The sequence below is a fragment of the Phasianus colchicus genome, chromosome 10 (assembly GCF_987193195.1).
Source record: "Phasianus colchicus chromosome 10, bPhaCol1.hap1.1, whole genome shotgun sequence".
In the NCBI taxonomy this organism is placed as follows: Eukaryota; Metazoa; Chordata; class Aves; order Galliformes; family Phasianidae; genus Phasianus; species Phasianus colchicus.
In genome coordinates, this window is record NC_143445.1 from 8,462,217 (window position 1) to 8,483,256 (window position 21,040).

Sequence of the window (21,040 nt, forward strand, 5' to 3'; positions counted from 1 at the left end):
ACGGGGAGTTTCTTCCGGAGGGCCTTCTTTCAACGCAGGCCCTTCCAATGGCACTTGCCTGAACCCCGTAGGAATAAGGCAACTTGGTGTGGCGAAGGATGGCCCTCCAGGAGCCTCCTGACCCCATTCTTGTACAAGGCCCCATGGGGCTGCACCCAGGCCTGCACGGTTGCCACCACCACAGCCACGCTCCAGCAATGAAGAGAAGGTATGAGTGAGCAAAGCAGCCCCACCAGCCAGCTCCAAAATAACTTCTGAGTCTTACTTCATGTTGGATCACAGAAAAAGCAGCTCTTAAGCTACTGGTGAAAATTCAGAGCTATGAGATGTCCAGAGACAGGCCTGCTTCCCAGGGCCAGGCGGCCGTGGGACTGTGCCGCTGGCTTGCCTCTCTGCACATCACATCCTCTGAAAGTGCTGCAGAGATGAAGACTGCGGCCAGCACCGTGGCCCTTGCCTTCTCTTTTGCACTCTCCATATTTTCATTGTAGAAGACCAAGACAGGGGACCTCAACTTTGACTGACCTCCAAATACCAGAAGGGGAAAGGCTGCCAGAAGCAAGTCCAAGACTTGACAAAAAAAGGCAAGGCTTGCAAGAGTATATTTTGCAATGTAAGCAAACATACATATCATTTGCTCACAATTCCCCCATCTGGAATTATTTTGCTCTCTCCTCATACTTCAGTCCCGCACATGCCTATTTAAATTCAACCAGCTGATTCCTAATTGGATTTCTATTTGGTCAGTATATCAGCTGCTACAACCAGAGCTTTATGAGAAAATTTTTGCTGGTATAATGCTATTTAGAGTGTATCTTCTGAACAATAGTTTTATTGTTGCTAAAGACGTTTTCCCTATCAAAATGGTCAAGTTTAAAATCTTCTAGTGTAAACACTGTCACAAAAAGCATGATTCCACCCGACTTCAGCGAGGTTTCAAATCACAGCTAGACTTCTATCCCCAATCAGCATTTGGCAAGGGATACAGGGACCTCTCTGCTTTCCTACTAAGCTAAAGCAGCTGCTCCTGACTATACCCAGACCTGCTTAACCACCACCCAGCAAAACTCCCAGCTGAAAGGAAGGAGATCACTGAGGAAGAGCTGGAATCACAGGGTGTGGGAAAGGGATGAGTGCTGCTGAGTTATGGACATACTTTGTTTCTGCCTTGTAAGGGAGAAATTAAGATTGAAGCAAATGTGAGTCATCTCTCTAAAATGAATTTGGAATATATTAAAATGTTACAAAAGAAATATCTCAGCCTTCTCTCACAGACACACACACTACATAAATATACAGTTGAACTCCAAAAATCTGGAAGCATTTTCAATAGCTTTCAAAGAAAGTCACACATGGATATCCCCCAGTAAAATACAGCCCTTTCACTTATTGTTTCAAACTGCTCTGCTCCTACAGAAACAAAAACCAAAGCAGTAGATGATCACGATTTAACACCAGGGCATGTCTAGAGTCTCAGGTCTTTGGCTGCCTAACCCATTAACCAACACGCAGGACAAGGAGCCGTTCCAGTAACTCGGCGGGTGTGCTCAGCGTGCTACGCCTTTTGTTTCTCATGCTGAAAATGTTCTGGTGGAACTGAAGCATAATTCCATTTGCAGTGCATGATGTATTTATATACAAAGGATGTATTTATATACAAAGGATAAAATAAACCATACTTTTTCTTTTTTGGGGGGGAGGTTATTCATTATGGTTTAAAATTTCTTATTACCATGCCTTTTGGAGGAACGCTCCTATATTCATAAGAGCCATCAGCAATAGTTTGCACAAATTAGATATTTAATGAAATTATAAATACTATCTATTTACTTCATATCATACAATTATGAAAAAAAGTTGTCACAATTTCTAGAAATACCAATAATTTAAATATGAAGGGTGATGTCATCTACTAGACCAGTCCTCAGACCGGAACTTAGACCTGTAATTAGACCCAACTCCATTAGTGAAGCTTGCAAGTCTTTAGACTGTAATCTCTCAAGGGTCAGTGCAACCATAGCACTGTTAGGAGTAGTGTTTTTTCTCCCAGAAGTGTGATCCAAAATGCAAACCTCCTCTGCAAAGGGCTGCAATAGCTAATGAACACTGCTATCAGAAGCAGGACTTCTTAGACATAGCTATCCAAGCAGTATGAAAAACAGGTGATGAAAAGGGAAGAGAGTGTTTAAATACCAACTTACGAGTGCAGGGCATGGATGCAGCATCATTTTCAGCTCGGAAAAAGCCCCGATCGCAGGTGCAGGAGGTAGAGCCTTCCCAGATGGAGTAGCTGTGAGGCGGGCATTTGGCACACGCAACATCTGTCGAGAGCGCCTTGTAGTATCCGATTTTGCAAGCTAGAGAGAGGGACAGGAAGGAAGAAGAGTGTTACTTGCCCAGGCTGTGATCATAAATCTCTGCCTTACTTATTCAAAATCAAGGCAGGAGACATTTCAAAAAGACCTAATGATGTCCTCTTAGCCCCAGGTGAAGAATTAAAATCATCATACTCTTAATGAGTACTCCTATGTCAGGAGATACCAATTTCTAATTCCAACAAGAGCCATTTTAAAAGCTGGCTTGGAGATGGCAAAAAAAAAATATGGACTTGTGTTGACACTGCCAGAAAATCAGCTGCCTCTTTGTGCTTACTGTGGAACTGCACACTGTTTAACCCACGTCCACCTGCATTCACACACACCAGAGCACGCAACAAAAGGGTGCAATTGCTTCATTCTATGACCGCTTAAGGAATGGCAGCTGACAGCCAGACCCTGCCAATTTTTAAGAGGGAATGGGACAGGAACCCACTGTGATTGGCAGTGAGGCCATGTGCCTGACATGCCCGGAAATGGCTCATCTCCCTCCTGGAAAGGCGGAATTAATTTGGCTCCCGATCCCCAGCAGAGGAAATCAGCAGTGCTCTCCCCTCCCCGAAGCCAGGACTCATCAGTGACTGCACCACTGGCATGAGGTCCCATGTGCGGCTTGGCAAGCTCTCCATGACATCATCTTTGTAAGTGCAATGCTTACACGGATGGGTACTTTTACATCACTTGGAAAAAACTCATTAGTATCATTAATAACACATTTTAACGGTGGCTAACGCGTATGCCATCTCAGAAATTTCTCCCTTGGCTTGAGATAAAAGCCAGCCACTGCCCTGCTTTCAGCACTATGGACAACAGAGAAAACACGTAAGCATGCAAACACGTAAAAATGAAAGGTAGTTCCAGGCATTTGCTGCACTACTCCCACTCGTGTCTGGCCATTGGTTGCTGCCCTAACACCAAGTCCCCCTCACACACTGCCATTTATCACTGCCCTAGTGCCACGGTCCCGTCTTCCTGCCCAATGCAGTGCGTAGTTCCCACCTGGCCCTGCCCAGCTCAGGCTCCTTCTCCTGCTCACCTTCCATCAGCTGCTCTGCCTTCCTTCCCCTTCTTTGATGAAGCTGTCCATATCAGGAATGGGGAGGGGTTTAGTAACACATTTATAAACCAGCAAGTTGCTTCCCTCATTAACCAAAGCCATTTCAGGAATTTCCCTAACGAGCCCTAACTTTACGACGTGCCGTGCACCATCTGCAGAAGCGCTGGGAGACCGGCCTGCTTTTGCTCGCTTTGGCTGCCACTGGACCAGAGAATCTTATAAAAACACATTGCTCAAATGACTAAGATTTATGCTTCCGGAGTTTACATACATCGCGCAATTAGATAAGGTTCAACTCGCAAGGTGCTTTCTGGCCCTGCTTCAAATGGCCTTGGGGTTTTGAGGAGAATCAGAAACCGCAGTGCTGGCAGGAGGAGCGGTGGGGCCAGGCCAGCCCATGCACAGCACAGCAGCGTGACCCCAGCATGGCACAACCGCCTGGGCACAGCCTGTCAGCTGGGCACAGCCACGGCCCCTGCTTGTGAAGTGAATGGATCAGGAAAAGAAACAAAAAAAAAAAAAGGGGGGAAATTAATTTCTCACTCTTTGCAATACGTGGTGAACGAGCTGTGCTATTGCTACAAGTCCTGCTGCAGCTGGCTGAACAGCAGCTGGTTCTGAGCTGAGATCTCAGTCCTGGTTCTGCTCTTCTGCCTCAGCCCAGCAGCACAGCCAGTACAGTGGGAAATAAGAGTCCAAGTGGAGAGCACACTAACTGCTTCCATCTGCTATTCAAGGGCTTAAAAAAACACATGAACTCTAACATTATTTTAATATGAGCATGATTGTTCACAGAAATTATTAAATGAAGAGCTACATTTTGCATTTCCCCAGAATTAGAGCACTCTGAGATGGTGTTGTTCACAGCAGCAAGCTCTGCACTGACTGCAGTGTGTTACGGGGAAGGCAGAAAAATGGAACAGGTTTGAGGATCCTTCCTCCGCTCACTCCCTTTACAGGGAATAGATGGATGCAGTGGGTACTGCAAGGTCAACAGACTGTAAGTCAAGGATTTTTTTCCCTTTGTTTGAAGCACTGTATTTTGCTTTCCAGTATATTAAGCCACAATCATTAATTTTTCAAGACCTGAAGAAGGCTCTCCCAGTGCAGTGACTGCTCTGAAGCACACACAGCCATTTTGCTCCAGCTGCATAGGCTGAGCCATCGGCTCTCTTTGCTTTCCCGTGCTCTGAGATTCACCACATTTCAGCACGTGGCACAAAACTGCGTTAGAGAACACGCTGCACTAAGCCAACAGTTTTACTCCCAGAGCTCGGTGGCATTGTCACTTCTTGGTTAAATCTAATCCTGCTAGGGCAGCTCCACACAAAGCCCTGCAGCCACAGCCATGACCAGCAGAGCCAGGGCAGGCAACAGAAGGGCTGCCTTGGAGCTCCCTGGCTCAGCAGGCCAACACACAGCCTATGCAGAACCTGCTCCATGGACATCCTGCCTGCCTGCAGATCCTCATCCCGCTGCTTTCTTAGGAAGGGCTTGCAGGGCAAGGCGGGCTATGAACAGCACTCTTGCACAGCTTTCAAAACATTCCAATGCGAGAAGATGAGTTCACGTGCGCTGTACAAACTGTGTTCCTTAGGTTTGCCTTAATTAGCTCTTTCTGTTAGCTTAAAGAAACAACAGTAAAAAAACCAGACATCTTTTCTCGCATTCAGGTTACAGCCCTCTGCACTGTATCCAAAGAAAATTCTGAAAATATTTTCAGTATCAAAATGCTCACAGTTTCTTTTAGAACAAATCTCCTTGATTCTAAAAGGAAGCCAGCTTGAAATAACCATGCTGATATCTTAGAGTTGCCATGTTACAATCTATTTAATTTCTATTTCCCCTAAAAGCAGGCAGGATTTGTCCAGCAGTGCCAGCCAGCGCCACAGGGTTTCTTTTATGAAACAAAAATGACCGAACTGATGCACGTCAGAGCTGCAAAAAGCGCCCAGAAGAATTACAGAATTTCGGTCCAATCTCCATGTAAATTTTCTCAGGCTGGTTTTCAAATTTCATTTTTCTCATTAAAACCTGATTTTCTAGTTTTTATGGCTTTTTTTTTTTTTAAAGGAAAAAACACATGTGTGGGCTGGAAAGTCTGCTTGCATGCTCTTGCCAAATGCTGAATTCTCCATTAGAAAATTTCAGCCAGCAATTTCAGAATTTCATAATGGATGGAGTTCTAGTCACATACTTCTATTTTACTGCAACTAAAAAGAATTAATATATTTTTAAACTATTTTAAAATAAGCTTTGATTCTTTTTTCCTCTGATTTCTGGATAAAATCTTAACGAGGAAAGTCCTCTTCAGCATTTTAAGCTGTTCAAGAAGATGGAGCACATGCAGCCCGGCTGCAGAGCCACCCCTTTACAAATCCCAGTGCTGAATGTGCCACCATCGAGGTGCTCTGCATGGGATGAGTTCCCCCTGGATGGAGCCACAATGGGGTCAGCAGTGGATGAGGAACCCTCACTGTGCTCCCATGTCCACTGGAGCCAGTGCTCTGCCAGGGATATTTGCTGTGATGGGCACATGGGTAATGCTGCTGACAGTCTGCGGGTGGAAAGGCATTGGAGCCAACTTTGAGGGAAAAAAACAAGAATAATATTCCGGGTTAAATGAAGGACAAAACAAATAATTTCAGAAAAAATACATCAGTGTTTTTCTTATAAGTTTCAGACCGAAAAGAAATTTGTGTATCAAATACTTTGATAGCACATTATATGTTTTGTCGTCAGCAGTTATTTTTTCTACGGCTCCTGTCTGTGTGAAAATATTTTAAGCTCAGGCTTTAATTGCACCCTTAGGAATAAGAAGTTACTTTTATTTTCCCCCTCTAATGTTCCTCCTACTCTTTAAAAGGATGGATTTTCTCCCTCAGATTGTAACAAAACCACATCTGCCACATAAGTAGGCAGCATCTTCTCAGCTCTCTTTTACTGTTATTACCATTTCTGAGCAGATTTTTGTGTGTTAATTATAGAACTCAATTGTTTGGATAGTCTCTTTTGATGAGCTTTCTGCCCCGCACCATGAACTCCTCTGTTATTGTACAGCTGTTTGAGTTCCAAATGCTCATCAGGGTTTTCTAATTGTCAAGCTGTCCCAGCGACTAGTTCTTTTGACCTAAAAGTCAAAGAAAGGGAGTCACCCTTGTCTCCCCGACATGAATGCCAGGGGAGCCCCAACAGCCCCCCTAATGCCTACGAGACAATGCCTTTCCAGATCATTGCCACTACAAGCATAATTGGTTTTGGGTGAAATGAGAAGATTTTAAATAGGATGAATTAATGAGTTTCTTGTAAAATTAAGTCGTTCTCCTGGTCCAATCTAATTACTCACTGTAATGCCCCTGAGGGTGATAAATAAAGATCCTTAGAAGCCAGAGGGGAAAAAAAAAAAAAAGAAGTGTCTTCTCTTCAGTCTTTCTTACAAGTCAGGTTGTAGAATTAGATGCAACCTACCAAATAATGTTTCGAAGTAAGGTCACATTCCTTTGATGTTCATGCTGCAACATCTTTACTGCCTGTTTTACCTTCTTTTAAGAACAACTCTATGATTTCTATACGCTGAGTTCCACATCTTTAACCCCTCTCCAATGAGCACAGCAGTATTTCCACACACCAAGCCAGTTTTTCTATTGTATGAATGACAAGCGGAAGCAAAAACAGTCTTGCTAAAGACAATTTTGGGACTCTGGAGCAGTTTCCCTCCTTGTGCCGGCTCAGCCTAGATTGAACCCACCGCAAGGTAAGGACAAAGGATGGTGTCAGTGACTAGTGGATGGATAGTTCAGTTTTTGCACCTGGAGAACAGGAAGCTCACCTGATGAAGCTGAAAGATGTGAGGAGCAGGTAGCCAGGGAGATCTCTGGCACCAGTACCATCCAAGGTCTTCTTCTGCATCCTCAGACGAAAAGGGATGAGGCGCAGAGCGCTAACTGCAGCTGCCGATTGCCTCAGCACATCAAAGGTGTCAGCGCATGGCTGCTCCCTGTCATCAGGCAAAGCCCTCGTGCTCTCATACACATCCCATCAGTACCCATGGATGTCTGTTAACTTACACAGGCGCCCCTATGACAATTCCAGGCCTGGAAGACCAGGCAGCCAACCCAACCAGCAAAAATCACGGCAAAGAAGGTGTTCAGGCACTGAGCCACTGAGCAGTGGCACCACTTTTTCCCCAGCCTACCTTCCAGCCTCACGTTAGGAGGCTCAGCTGGGAAGTCTCTATCAAGGCACTGTAAAAGGAAAAGCAGCCCACTATTTGCTGCCCTTTTGTTTCGTTTTATCTGAAATTAAAACAAATAAACAAAAAATAGAAAGCTAAAGATGAAGGGATTGGGTAAAAATAAAAATAAAAACTCTTTCTTAGCGAAAAGTCAGCACTTTCCATGAGCAACAAAAATCCCAGGCTGCTCTGCTCTCTGCAGGAAGAAGTTTGCTAGGACTGGCAATGACTGGCAGAGCAGCCAGCCTTGTGGCAGCGGAAATGGGAAGGGCTGCTTGCTCTGCCAGGGCTGCAGGACGCCCTGCCCTGCCTGCAGCCGCATGTCCAGCCCAGCAGAGAATGACAGGCACACACAGCCCAGGAGATTTAATGCACAAGGATGTGCTGCTGAACTGGGGAACCAGCACCTCAATGATTTTAATAAAAAATTCAAATTTTCATTAATTTATGAATTAATAAGAATTTAAATCAAGATATTGTCTTTCTCAAAAGTAGAAATTGGGCTGCTTTCCTTTGTTCAGTGCAGACAAACCTAGCGCTGCCAGCACGCCTCTGCAAGTGCTGAGAGCACCTTTAACGCGGTACTGAGCTCAGCGTCCAGATGCTCTCCAGTTCCAGCTGCTCATGCTGTCACTGCGCTCTGTCACAGACTTCATCCAGTTTTGAAAGTTTAATCACCTTTCTGCAAGCCGGGAGATTTAGGAGATGAGTCAACTAATCAGTTTCAAATAATTACTCAATTAGAAAAACAAGTTGACAGTTTTCCTTGAACAGAAGCAGCAAGAGGAGAATCGCTAAACTAACAAATTTTAAGTCAATTTAAGAGGTTTTTTTGTTTTTGTTTTTAAACAAGAAAGAAAAATGATGGCATGACGGTTTTGTTTGTTTGTTTAAGCAACTAGATTTTACAGAAAAAATATGAGTGAAGTGTTAAAATATACAGTGAAAGCTGGCTAATTGCCCTGAATCTCCACGTTAACAAGCCCTAATCCTGCTTACAAGCTCCTCTCCCCAGCTGTGTAAAAGCGCTGATGGGAACAGAGATCCACATCTCGAAGCACTGTCCGGCCAGTGGGGGATTATCTCTCATCTCCTAAATCTTGACAACTCTGTAAAAAGGCAATTAAACTTCCTAAATTAGATAAAGCCTGAGACAGAGTGCTGTACTGCTTGACACTGAAAGGCCTAAAACTACCATCACGTAGCCCCAACATCACTGTTTAACACATATGCTTGCTCTTAACAGCCATCATCTGAAGGCTTGTACTAAAAAGAAGTACTGATTAAGGCGTTAAAGATAAATAACAAGTTATTTTCTATTATTTAATAATATATGCTAATGAGACATTGCAATTTGCCTTAAGTAATTATTACATTAATCCCCTCCAAGGAATTTCCTATTGACAAGAATTTGTGGATTCATTCTGAACATAAATCCTTTAATGCTGTTTCCTTTGTGCAAGTGGAATGCCACTCACTGCAGCAGAGCTGTAATGTTTTCTGCCACTGTTTGAACTCCTATCACAACTGCAGGAGCCAAGTCCTTCCAGCTAACCGGAAAGCTGATAGCTCTGGAGCTACAGCAAGATGCCTTAATATGGTTTAATCATCACATCCTCTCTAAATGGCCGTACAACATGTCTTAAAAAAAAAAAAAGCTATTTTTGTCTTCCCATAGAATTGCTTGACACAAAGGTTTTGGAAGATGCCTAAATATAGACAGTTCTGATGAGATCAGGGTCTAAGCAAGATAACAACTCTGCACTATTTTTGACCATTTCACAAAGACACTGGAACACAATGGCTTCAAACAGATGCTGCTTCGGCTCTCCCCAGTGCTAAAGGAAATAGAGGAGGTACTGCTGAGAGGCTCCCATCAACAGCACTGTAAAAAACTATCAATCCTCTACTAAGTAGTACATCAATCAAAATAGTGCAGTGCAAATCATGATCCATTAAGTACTTCACACTTGATTACTCATGACATTTTAGAGAGGGTCATACATTGATGAGTTGCTTCTCTCTTCTTTGCCCTTTGCTGTTTGGAGTGCATGACCACTTTTAGTTCATTACTGATGCAAAGATTATCATGAAGCTTAATTTCAACAAGACAGGAAAACAGCAGCTCAATTGTTTGTGCTTTTCTCCTTAAATTTCCAAAGCTGTACGTTTCTCCATTCTATGCAATCACACCTTTTCAGAACTGCCCGAAATGGGTGCTGTGCAAATGCACCTTATTTGAACTTGGCATTTTCCAAAGATTTTTTTGAAAGCAGAGAAGAATGACTCAAACCTCCCACCATTTCTCTAGATACCTCTTTTTACCCAATTCTGAAGATGAGGTTACAGATTTGTTTCAAAGCCACATCTAATTCAGAAAACCAACAGTATACAGAGAGGCATCTTGGAGGTGACCTTCTACATTTGCTCTCACTTAAGGCCTGGTGCCTCTCAGTGAGGTGTGATCTCATGGCTACAAGGGCTACAGGGTTTCTCTAGGTCTCTTTACTCCATTTCCTGGCTCTGTCAGATACTGAGGACAGCTCCCCCACCTTCCTCTTGCATCCACAGTGATGATGTGTATCATCGTTTGAAGACAAAACATCATTCTTTTGCTTTCCAGCAGATCTGGCCTCAATTTCTGCTAAGTAAATTTCAGGTCATCTCCCCAGGGATAACATATGCACACAGCCTCTTCCCACAGGAGCTAATGGTAAGAAAGCAGCGTTGAGGAGAAAGCAGGGCTGTTCCTCTAGAACCACTTCATTGACCTGTACAACTTCACAGACACCCTAAGTATAAACCCCATATCACCGCCTCAGTTTATGCATTTATAAAGCAGCAATAAAATTCACAATAGAAACACTGAAAAGCTGTTGTGAGGTTTAATTAAGCAATGAGTGTGTACAGGGCACCCTGAGATCTCCAGATAACAAGGCATCCATGTGAGAGAGGCGATTACTTCTGATGAAACAAACGCATGGCAGCAGCCTGGCACATTCAGCAGGGAATGTGCTGGGCTGCCTCTGCCCTCCTCTCACAGTGCAAAGGGAACCCACAGAAGCTGTTTACCTGCTCTCTGGCAGGATGGTTAGGAGCAAGGCAGAGAAATGCCAGCACAGGCTGTATTGCTCAGAGCTGTGAAGCTGTCCCTGTTTGAAAATCAAGGGAGCTGGGAGTATGCTCCTGTCAATGAGCCTTTCAGTAAAGAGGAATAATTTAGAAAGAATAGGAGAGGAATAATTTAGAAAGAATAAGAGAGGAATAATTTAGCAAGAATAGGTGGAATCCCCCACCTTGGGGGGATCTGGTGGCTGCAAGGGGAAACAGATTTTGGCAGTTCCCACATTCTTTTGTCAAACTCCTCTTGTCTGGGAAAGAATGGAGTGCCAGAAGCCCTTGCAGGTGAATACCTTTGCTGTTTCAAGTTCACTTGATTTAGAGAGATCTGGATGTTTGGAAAGTTATTAATGAGATCAGCAAATCCTTTCCATGTATAAATTATAAATCACCTTCAGCAATGCCATGCAAATTACCAAGTCAAGTGAGAACATGTCTATTTATCTGTGACAGTCTTTTATCACCAACAAATAAAAGCAAGAGAGGGAAGCACCTGTGGAGAAAGACATCACCAGCAGCACTGGGGTGCAGCGTCAGGTCACAAATAGCAGCAGGATCCCTGGCTGGGGGTCATCTATTGCAATTGAAGGAGGTGCCAGCCCAGGCACTGCCACAGCCTCAGGAAGGCAGCGGAGGTGCAGGTTGCACTGCAGGGCTCAGCAGGGAGACTTCCACTACAGCACAATGGCAGTGGTGGGCAGTGCTTGCAGGGCCCGGTGAGCACAGTGTCCCCAGCACTGCAGCTATGTCTCCTCAGGAGCTGAAGTAACAGCCAGTGCTGCTGAAGGAAAGAGAGGCCTCTCTCCCCTGTGGAGGGCCCCATGTCACGCAGGAGCTCCCATGGAGCACTAGAGCCAGCCTCAGCCTGAGTGGTGGCCAGGCCCTGAGACACAACATGGGGACAGGCAGTGCCAGCCTGCAGGGCCTGTACCCACATCATGGGGATGCAGAAAGGCCTCCTGTCCCATTGCTGTGTGATGTCATGTGGCTGATAATTAGGGGAAAGTGGCAAAACAAACACAGTTTTGCTTGTAATCTGGAAAGGCATCCGTCTCCTACAGAACTACTGGCAAATAAGCTTAACAATAACATCACATTTTTGGCTCAGAAGCCCTCGTGGCTGACACGATTGAGCTATTAATCCAAATATCTACACGATACATAAATGAGCACAAGATAATAAACAAAGAAATTCATTGCGGTAAGCAGCAGCTATTTAGAAATGGCCAAAAGCACCACTGACTTCAATCCAGGCCACAAAAATTCACTCTGGGAAAGAAACCTGGCCCTGAGTCTGGCCAAGGCCCCAGCACTCCGTGCCGGTGCGTGACTCACATCCTTCCCATCAGCCACGCTCTCCCTGGTCTGATAAGCTCTATCAGTTCATGGCTCTCATGAGCACAACTTATCTAGTCTCAGTACATTGTATCAAGACTTAATTCTGCCTCGACAATTAACAGAATGCTATCAGTGGTATCCCAATTGCATCTTGGATAGCCCAGGAGACTGAGGCACTGTCAATTAGGTAACGTCACACCTACCTGACACAGACACCTGGGTGCACAAGGCCGTCATCTTTTTTCCGCACACTCATTTCACTTTCCCATAAGTCACAAATGTACAGAGTAATCTTTGCTTCCAAACCTCAGCCAAGCAGACATGTTCCCCCTCTCCTCTCCCTTTGTTACTATCTGTCAGTTCATTCAAATTAGACAAACCCATCCTGAGGAGCTCCACCTGCTTTGCCAGTGTTTCTGTGACTGTCAAGTTTCACACATTAAAAAGCACCACGCAACTACAGATGGATGAACCCCATGAAGAGCCCAGCAGCCATCCCTGACCATCAGAGGCTTCCCCCTGGTGCACACCCCACCACAGTACTATCTGCTCTTTGCCTCCCATCACCAAAGCCTTCTCACCATCAATTTGTTAGGTGCCCCAGACAGGACCACTGTTTGCTTCAATTTCCAAACACAGCATCACTAGATCACCAAAATCCATATTAGCCTACCAGGAAAACATAGGAGAACCTGTTCTTTTGAATACTAGTCCTCAGACCAGCATATTGATTTTCTGTGTTCTTTACTTGCTATCACTTTGTAATCTTTTCCTTGCTTTCATTCAGTTGTTAAGAAATACACATGCAAACGCACAGCTAAGAATTTTCTAACAACCAAAATAAGTATTTTGTGCATAATGAGAATTTGGGGCAGTAGAGCAGCACAGTGAAGGACAAGCAGGGCTGCAATGCTCTGGTTGTGGTGCATCTGACATGTCAAGTTTATTCTCAAGATGTATTTTTCCTTTGTGAAGGTGCACTCAAACAGCAGCCACTAATGGGCCAGTAAATTTGCACTATGCCAGGCTGAGCTCTGGATGCATGAGATCAGTCACTAACATGGGGAGGGGGGAGATGGATATTTCACCATATTTTATTTTTATGCATTTGCTTACATTTTGCGAATGCGCCACTTAAATAGAGCTATTTTTTTAAATTGTGCCCAACTCATCATGGAACATAAGCAATCTTTCAAAAGACTCATATGAATCACCTCTGTCAACAGTAAGTGGGTTTTAACATTGTGAACACTTAGTGACATTACTCAGAAATACACAAACACGCCTGTTCCCCTGCACAGTCATTTCAGGACATCAGAAGGGTATGAGGTTTGAACATATAACAGAATGAGAGAAAATTCCAGGTCTAAATTAAAAGTCCCCTACCCCAGATTGCCCTAAAGCGCCAAGGAAGGTCACTACCATATGGGAACATTTACACTGGGCTCATCCTTGGTCTTAAAGACCTGCCTGTGACGTTCCTATCCTCCTGAGCCATGGAGATGAGGCAGCAGCCTGCTGGCCCAGGCTCTGACTCACTCCAAACCCACTCCTGACCCCAGTCTGGCCCACCATGGCATGCCCAGTGAGATGCCATGGGCAGAAATGGTCCAGGACAGTTCCTGTCTCTGCAACACACAGGATACTCAGACAGCAACCAGAGATGCTGAGTACACAGGACAGAAGGGATGGCTGTTCCACTAAAAGCGCTCCCAGAACTGCTAAGGAGCAGTCTCAGCATCCAAATACTTTAATAGTTACCTGAACATTTGCAGAGTTGACGCTGACTCAGAAACCAACTGCACTCAAAATCCTGCAATTGGGGATTAACTGTCCTACCTCTGAGCTCGTCCACCCTGCTACATGTACAGTAAATGACAGAAAGCATTTGCAATTCAAAGCACTCACAGATTCAAGGTCGGAGTTTTCCCATTTCAAGAGTTCTCCATATATGCAAAATCCAAAGTGTGGATTCTGACAGATTGATTTTTTAGAATCTATTTCAGGATAGCAAATATGAAAGCAATCATTATTTCAGCTTCTTGAGGGGGACTTCCCTGTCAGTGTGCACTGGTGATTTGTTAAACAAAATGTTTTGCAGTAAATCACATGGAAATGTGAACTCAGCAAATGCCAGAGGCAATGACAGGCGGATATAAATGACAATTAGAAAGGTGTGTCCGGATGCTTGAGGTATGAGCAATGATAAAGTGCTTGTGAAATTTCACCTGCCTGGATTGGGACAGAGGTTGTGGCCTTGGAGAAAAAAAAAAAAATCAGATGTGCTAATTAAAAAGAAAAATATATGTCTGAGTTGACATCCAAATATTCCAGTCTCAGCAGGGAATAAAACCTACAGATTGTGGGAATTAGTCTGAATCAGACCTCATTAAATGGTCACGGCAAGGTTGGAGAAAGAATACAAGCCAATGGTTACTGCAGACATCTCCTCAGCTGGTGAAAAGACCAAATTCTTTTCACATAATCACTCATTTGCACTCACAGGCTTCTAAAATGGATTTAGCAGATCTCTGTTCACCTTCTCTAAGCTGCTTTTGACTTTTCAGAAAATATACTAAACTGATAACAATCCTCTCAAATTCTGAGAAAGAAAAGCAGACAGACATATACTTCAGCTGATTAAATGTTCAACATTAAGAGCATCCATTACCATCACCAGCAGCTAGCGATGACTAACAAAGACGAACATGAAATCACATTACTGCATTCAGCAAACCTTCAGAACGTGCCACTTTCCAGTCAAAAATAGCATACCTTCCAAGCCCAGGCTTCGTCAGCCCATTCTGTCAGCAGTAAAAGCTGTTTTCTAGGCCACAGCACTTTCCATTAGTGCAATGTGATTTGCCACTGCATTTTTAGAAAGCTGAGGTGAACATGTAATACAGAGGGGCAGTGAGTAATCCAGAAATGAAAGTCTCAAACTCCCCATGTAGGGCAAGGTCACAGAACAGTTGCCTATGGAAACCCCCACGCAGAGTCACCTGCATACCACACAAGGGCTGTGTATTCCCAGCAGCTTTTCACTAAGAGTATTTCAAATAAACAGTGATACATCCCCACCAAATGACTTAAAAATGTGGACATAATGACTTCTCATGTGGCTTTATATGCTTCCGCTTATGAATGCATCATCTGGGCGGTTTTATCTCCCGCATTACTTGATTCTTGAGAAGTTCCAATTGTTACTCATGTTGTTTGAGTGATATCTGTTCCTGGTAACAGGGAGAGGAAAACAAGTCAAAACAAAGCTGCCCAGTATTTTCAAAGCTGCAGTGTAATAGTTATCTAGAATAAAGTCCTGCCTGAATATTTGTAGGAAGCGTCAAACCATATAGAAGCAGTGATGAAAGAACTGGCGGCATTTTTTGATAGAGAAGATAATCATTTATAAGCTACCAGCAAACTAAACAAAAATTAACAAGCTCCATAAAGCAATTAAAATTCAAAATGTAAAATGGATATAATGACTCAGCAGCCTGATCACTACTCTCATAAAACCAGCTTAATAACATACGGGCAGAGTCTTCTCACATCAGCACCAACATAAATTTAAGTAGCAAATTGAAATTCTCATAATTAATGGTGTTTCGCTGATGTAAAAGCTGGAAGACAGGAGAATCAGACCCAAGGGCTGTGTGCGGAGAAGACAAACATGAAATGAGATCTGAGCAATGCACTGTGCTGAGGATGGCTGGGCTCAAATCTCTGTGCAGGTTGGGGGCCAGCTGCTGGGAACTGTGCAAGAGGTGCCGCATTACTAAAATCTGTCTGAAGACAATTAAGCGGGCACTGTCACTCTCATTTAAGCATCAACGCACATCCTTCCAGGCAATGGGAAAAAAAATCCTGGGATGATAGCCTAAATATTCTCCAGTGGGTTTAAAAATAAAATTAAAAATAAAAAAAATAAAAAAAAAACCAATGAGAAAACAAGCCCAGAAGGAACAGAACACTGTGTAAACTCCCTGTTTCTGCATTGAATCCAGCCTCATTACTAGGGAGGACAGCCATCCCCTGCTTTGACCCCCTTTCTGCATTTGCCAAGTGACACTACTTACAACTCGCTGTATGTAACTCAGGCTTGAAAAATAATTCTACTTCTGGACTTGAAATTTAAAACATGTTGCAAGTCTGACTACAATGAAGCTCTGTCAGCCTCCCCAATAGCAAGGATGGCTTTTTCAGTGTTTAAAGTCATTGGTAAGCATGCCGTGCATGTCTAAAGCCATCTCTGTATCATTTCCTTACAAAGACAACTTTGGCCCTCACAAGAGACAGCCTTAAGGTAACACTGCATGTACCAGCAGGGCAGTATCCCACACTTAGGGTTTGGGGTTTTCTGGAAAGGCCCTGGCTGGCACTGCACCACTGGCCCTCTGGTAACTCCCTGAGAGTCAGGAACACAGCAGGGTATTTGCAGGATGAGTTTCAAGAACCCTCAGTTATCACAGTATGGTTTGAGCAGCACCCCAGAACCACAAGGCAAGCTGATGTGCTGAGATTCAGCCATCTTGTTCACATGCCAGACGTCACTGACTGTTTGAGATCAGCTTTTAACTCTGGATGATGAGAGTTCAAAAATCAGCTAGGTGCTGCTCTTCCAGTACCTGTTTTGCCAAAGCTGCGCCACAAATAAAGCAGCTATTGCTCATCGCTAGCACAGCCCCTGTGAGAGATAGCCCTGGAACTCATATTAGAGCTGCACTGCACAGCAACTGGGACACCACTCGCCTGCAGAGAAGGCAGGCAGGATGTTCAGGCGAATGGCACAGGACATGAATCAGAAAGCCTCCAGAGCCGGGTCTGAAGGCAGCAGGCAGCAGCAGGCAGGGCGGAGGCTGCAGTCTCTCCTTCGCTCCTCCACACCCTCCCCGGGGCTGTGCCTCGAGCTGGCGAAGCGGAGCCAGGCTGAGGAGGAAGCACAGCCTCGCTGCAATCAGGGGCTGCTTAAGGAGCCCCAGGCTTTAGGGATTAAAGGAGCCGGCCTCGGGCTCCTCCTGATCTGTACTCAACCGGTGCTGCCTCATCAGAGCAGAAATCCTGCTGAGGGCAGTGGCAGCAGCCTGAGAGTTGGGAGCTGCAGGTGTTGCCCTGCAGCATGGTGGAGCTGCAGGCACAGGACGGCCTGGCGGCTGACACAGGGCCTGCAGTCCTGCCACGCCTGCCTCCACCGGCACCTGGCCAGGGGCCCCACACCCTCCTCTTCCTTCCCTTTCAGGATTTTTGGACCAAACCAGCCTATCCATAACAGTTCAAGTACCTCAGTCTGCCATTTATGTGGCTGATGCCTGTGCTGCACGAGGTTCCCGGCAGTCAGCAGCTACATATATATCTGGCAACATTGCCCCCCAGTGTATTCACCACACCTTGTCTTCCCTTCTCAACATGAAATTTTCTTAGGTCATGCAAAATAAACGCAGAGAACCAGAAAGACATCTCTTTCCTTTAAAGGCCTTCTGCTTCTCCTTTCAGTTTTCCACTGTTCACACATCCCTTTCTCACAGACATGACCAGACCCAACCACACACAGATGGGAATTCCCAGCTGCTCTCTCCTGGTGCTCAGCCCACCCTACAGCCCTGCCCTGGGATCCCATCACTTCTCAGGTCACTGCTGCTGACCCCAGCTGTCCTCCTGCTGCCACCTCCTCGTCATAACCAGGCTACCAGCAACAGCTCCACAGAACAGCCTCGAGTCCAAAAGGTGGCTAATTCTTTACGTTTCAAGTTGTACACGGATTTCCCCTGATATGCAATGGCTTCCTGCATCACTCTGTGTAGCTGACGTTTTTCTTCAGAGGATGATCCTACCCATGTCTTCAGGCAATTAGAAACACAGATTACTTTCCCCTCTCCCTTCCTGCTGCCCCAGGCCAGCAGTCCCCATGAGCACAACCCAGCAGCAATGCAGGCCAAGCACTGAGGCACATGGGGCTGAGGAGTATTGCAAAAGAACACATTCAGTCTGTTCCAGCTCTAGACAAGTCTTTATGAGCTAAGACACCTAAAAATGTTCATATTAAAATCAGTACAATCTGTCACTTCTAGTTTATGAAAACCTAAGACGTTGCTAGAACTCACTTCATTGCAAAGAATAGTGCCTGTGGCTCCGCACTGAGCTCCTGAGTTCACATTACCAAGCAAAATCAGCACTGCAGACTGAAGTTACTCTTTGATCTGGTAAATAAATAAATCCATAGTGAATTCAAGTTCAATTACAGTGTTTAGATGCATGACTGTAGCAAGCTAGCAACAAAGTGCCACTTTCACATAGAAAACATGCATTAACATGCACATGTTACAAAAAAGGTCCATTGGCTCTATACAGGTTTGTGAAAAAGTATTTTGGCAGTTTTATGCAGGCTTTTATATGTATTTGTCAATACATTACATTGCAGTTCTAGTCACTATGAGCAGCCCACTATGACAAAGAAACTCCTAGCTTCATATACTGAAAAGTAGAACTTGCTTTACCGATATCTGCGTGTGCGTGCTTCCATGCATATTCACAAATGCAGTTGTTGCTACCGCCAAAATTTCATTTGCATGCAAAATACCTCTGGTGCAAATTACCAATAACATAAGGGAGCCCATGAAATGTTAAAGACTTCAAAGGATGAGAGAAAAACTATTTGCATTTTGGGACTGGTCCAAAGCACATTAAAGTCAAGGAGAGTCTTTCCATTGGCCGCAACAGATGTTCTGACTTAAGGAAGTTTTGATGCAAGTTATTGACATAACAGTAGCCAACAAGACCACAAAATCCATTTTCTGAAGAAACTGAATGATAACTTTGACAAGTGCTGGTTTACTGCTTTTTGCCATGGCAGTTTTCTCCCAGTTTCCCCTGGGACAATCTTTGCTACATCTCCTCCTGCCTGCAATGCATCTGTCTGTCCTGATACCCCACATTCATTCCAGTTTTTACACCTACATGTTTTTCTGTTATCAATGACTTTTAAACTCTTTCCACATCTGCAGATACCTAACCTTGCAATAGTGTTATCCAATTTCACGAAACTGACTTATGGGACAAGTACCTATAAAGGATGACATTACAACTGCGAAAATAGGTTTTGTTAGATCCCTAACTATAGGGCATGCAGATATCAATTGCTTTCAGTTGTTGAAAAACTGCTGGTGGCTTTCAGGACAAGAACAGATAAGAGCAGCTAGAGTTTATTTGTGAATGATCAACTTAATCAATATTGCTTCAGTGATCTATGTTCCATTCAAACAACAATTTAAAGCAACCACTCATCCAGTCCAAACATAGTAACGCCCTTTACAACAGGGCAGAAATACTGTCCAAGGATGAGAAGCAGAATGTAGTATAATAAAAAAACTGGACTTGCATAAATACAGGTACTAGGTAGAGAAATAATGCCATGTTTATTTAAGTAAGCTTGAATAATTTATTCATTTTAGAAAGGAACATTTTTCCTGGCATGATCCAAAAGGAAATGGACTAGTAAGGGGTATTTCTCTAACAAAAATGCCCTCAACAAATGCCGTATCTATTCTATGTGTAACCAGTAAACAAAATCAACCCCACAGCAACAGAAAAAAAAGCACTAGGACATAGTGTACATTTTTCTTCCTTACTATACTTCAAAGTCATAAGCACTCCTCATATTTCACAGTAAGAGGTTTTATTTCTTGGTTCCCACAGCTCAGGTAATGATATCGTAACTCAGAGGAGGTGCAAGGCTTGCTATAGCTCTGACCTCGTAAACAATCTTAATGCCCCTTCTCCACATCCCAACACATGGACATGAAAATGCCAAAGTAAGCAGCCAATGCCTCCTTAGCGGGTACCTGTTCGTTCAGCTTGTAAGCGAGCACATGCTGCACATTAAGACCAACCTGGGTGCACAGAAAAGTTGCCATGTGCATGCAGGAGGCCATCTTTCAACAAGCTGAGAAATTTGCCAAATACCTGAGCTGCGTGGGAGGGAATGCAACATTAGGTCCAACCACAGCACAGACAAACAGAGCAAGGCACGCAGCACTGCATCTGAACAAGGTGGCAGAAGCATCAGCACCTCCAAGCTGCCCACTCTGGCTCTGGTCAGTGGACTGGGACACTGAAATGCAGGGACAGGGCTCCAGAGCCAAGTCCTGCTCAGACTGAAACTGCTTCTCTTGAGGAAAAGGAGCTGTGAGAGATTGAGATCAGGTCTCTATTTCTAGGTCAGACCTCAAAGGGCTGCGTCACAGCTACATAAAGATACAGATGGAGGGATCCCATAGCAACTGTGCAAGAGCATTTAGTGCAAAAGGCAGGTGCACACTCTGGTTAGTCTTCCCCTGTGCCACAGGAGGATAGCCTGTACCCAAACCATGCTACCAGAAGTTCCAGTAGCTTGTTCTGAAACCCCCCCCAGTGCACTGATCAGTCCATGTCCCAGGGCAATCTGCACTGGCACTACAGATCTCCATGACTGCGATTTTTTTTTCCCCCTCAGATCTCACTTAACCTGCTCTTTTTGCTACTTAAGCCCACTATTTCCTGCCCATTACCAGTTCCATCTATATAATAAACTTGTACACATGTCTGCTTCAAGAAGTGAGGCATTTCAAGATCTCTTCAACTCTAAGCAAGTCCAAAATTCAAACTCCTTGAAGACAGCAGAGCAGTAAGTGCTAACACAGCCCTCGTGCCCTTTTGGCCTGTGTATCCAGGAATCAAGGTCTGGTCTAGTTAAAAAGACACCGCCTAGTATTTCAAGTATTTCCTTCTGGAATAAAGCCAAAATCATGCCAGATGATATGAACAGAAAAATCAGAACCCACTATCTTCTGAAAAAACTTTCTGAGGAGCAAAAAGGAAAAGCACTCCCTTAAAGAAAATTCATCTTCCCTTATCACATGTACTTATCTATTATCAAAGGTG

At 44.4% G+C, this 21,040-nt stretch overlaps 1 protein-coding gene across 3 annotated transcripts in view; it reads right to left on the bottom strand.

Moving 5' to 3' along the window:
- Positions 1-21,040, bottom strand: part of EPHA4 (EPH receptor A4) — a 242,342-nt gene that overhangs the window by 55,324 nt on the left and 165,978 nt on the right. For all 3 annotated transcript variants that reach the window (XM_090147217.1, XM_090147219.1, XM_031596397.2), the window contains one exon: positions 2,202-2,357. In XM_090147217.1, the coding sequence (XP_090003343.1) occupies positions 2,202-2,357 (156 nt within the window). The remainder of the gene's footprint in view (positions 1-2,201; positions 2,358-21,040) is intronic.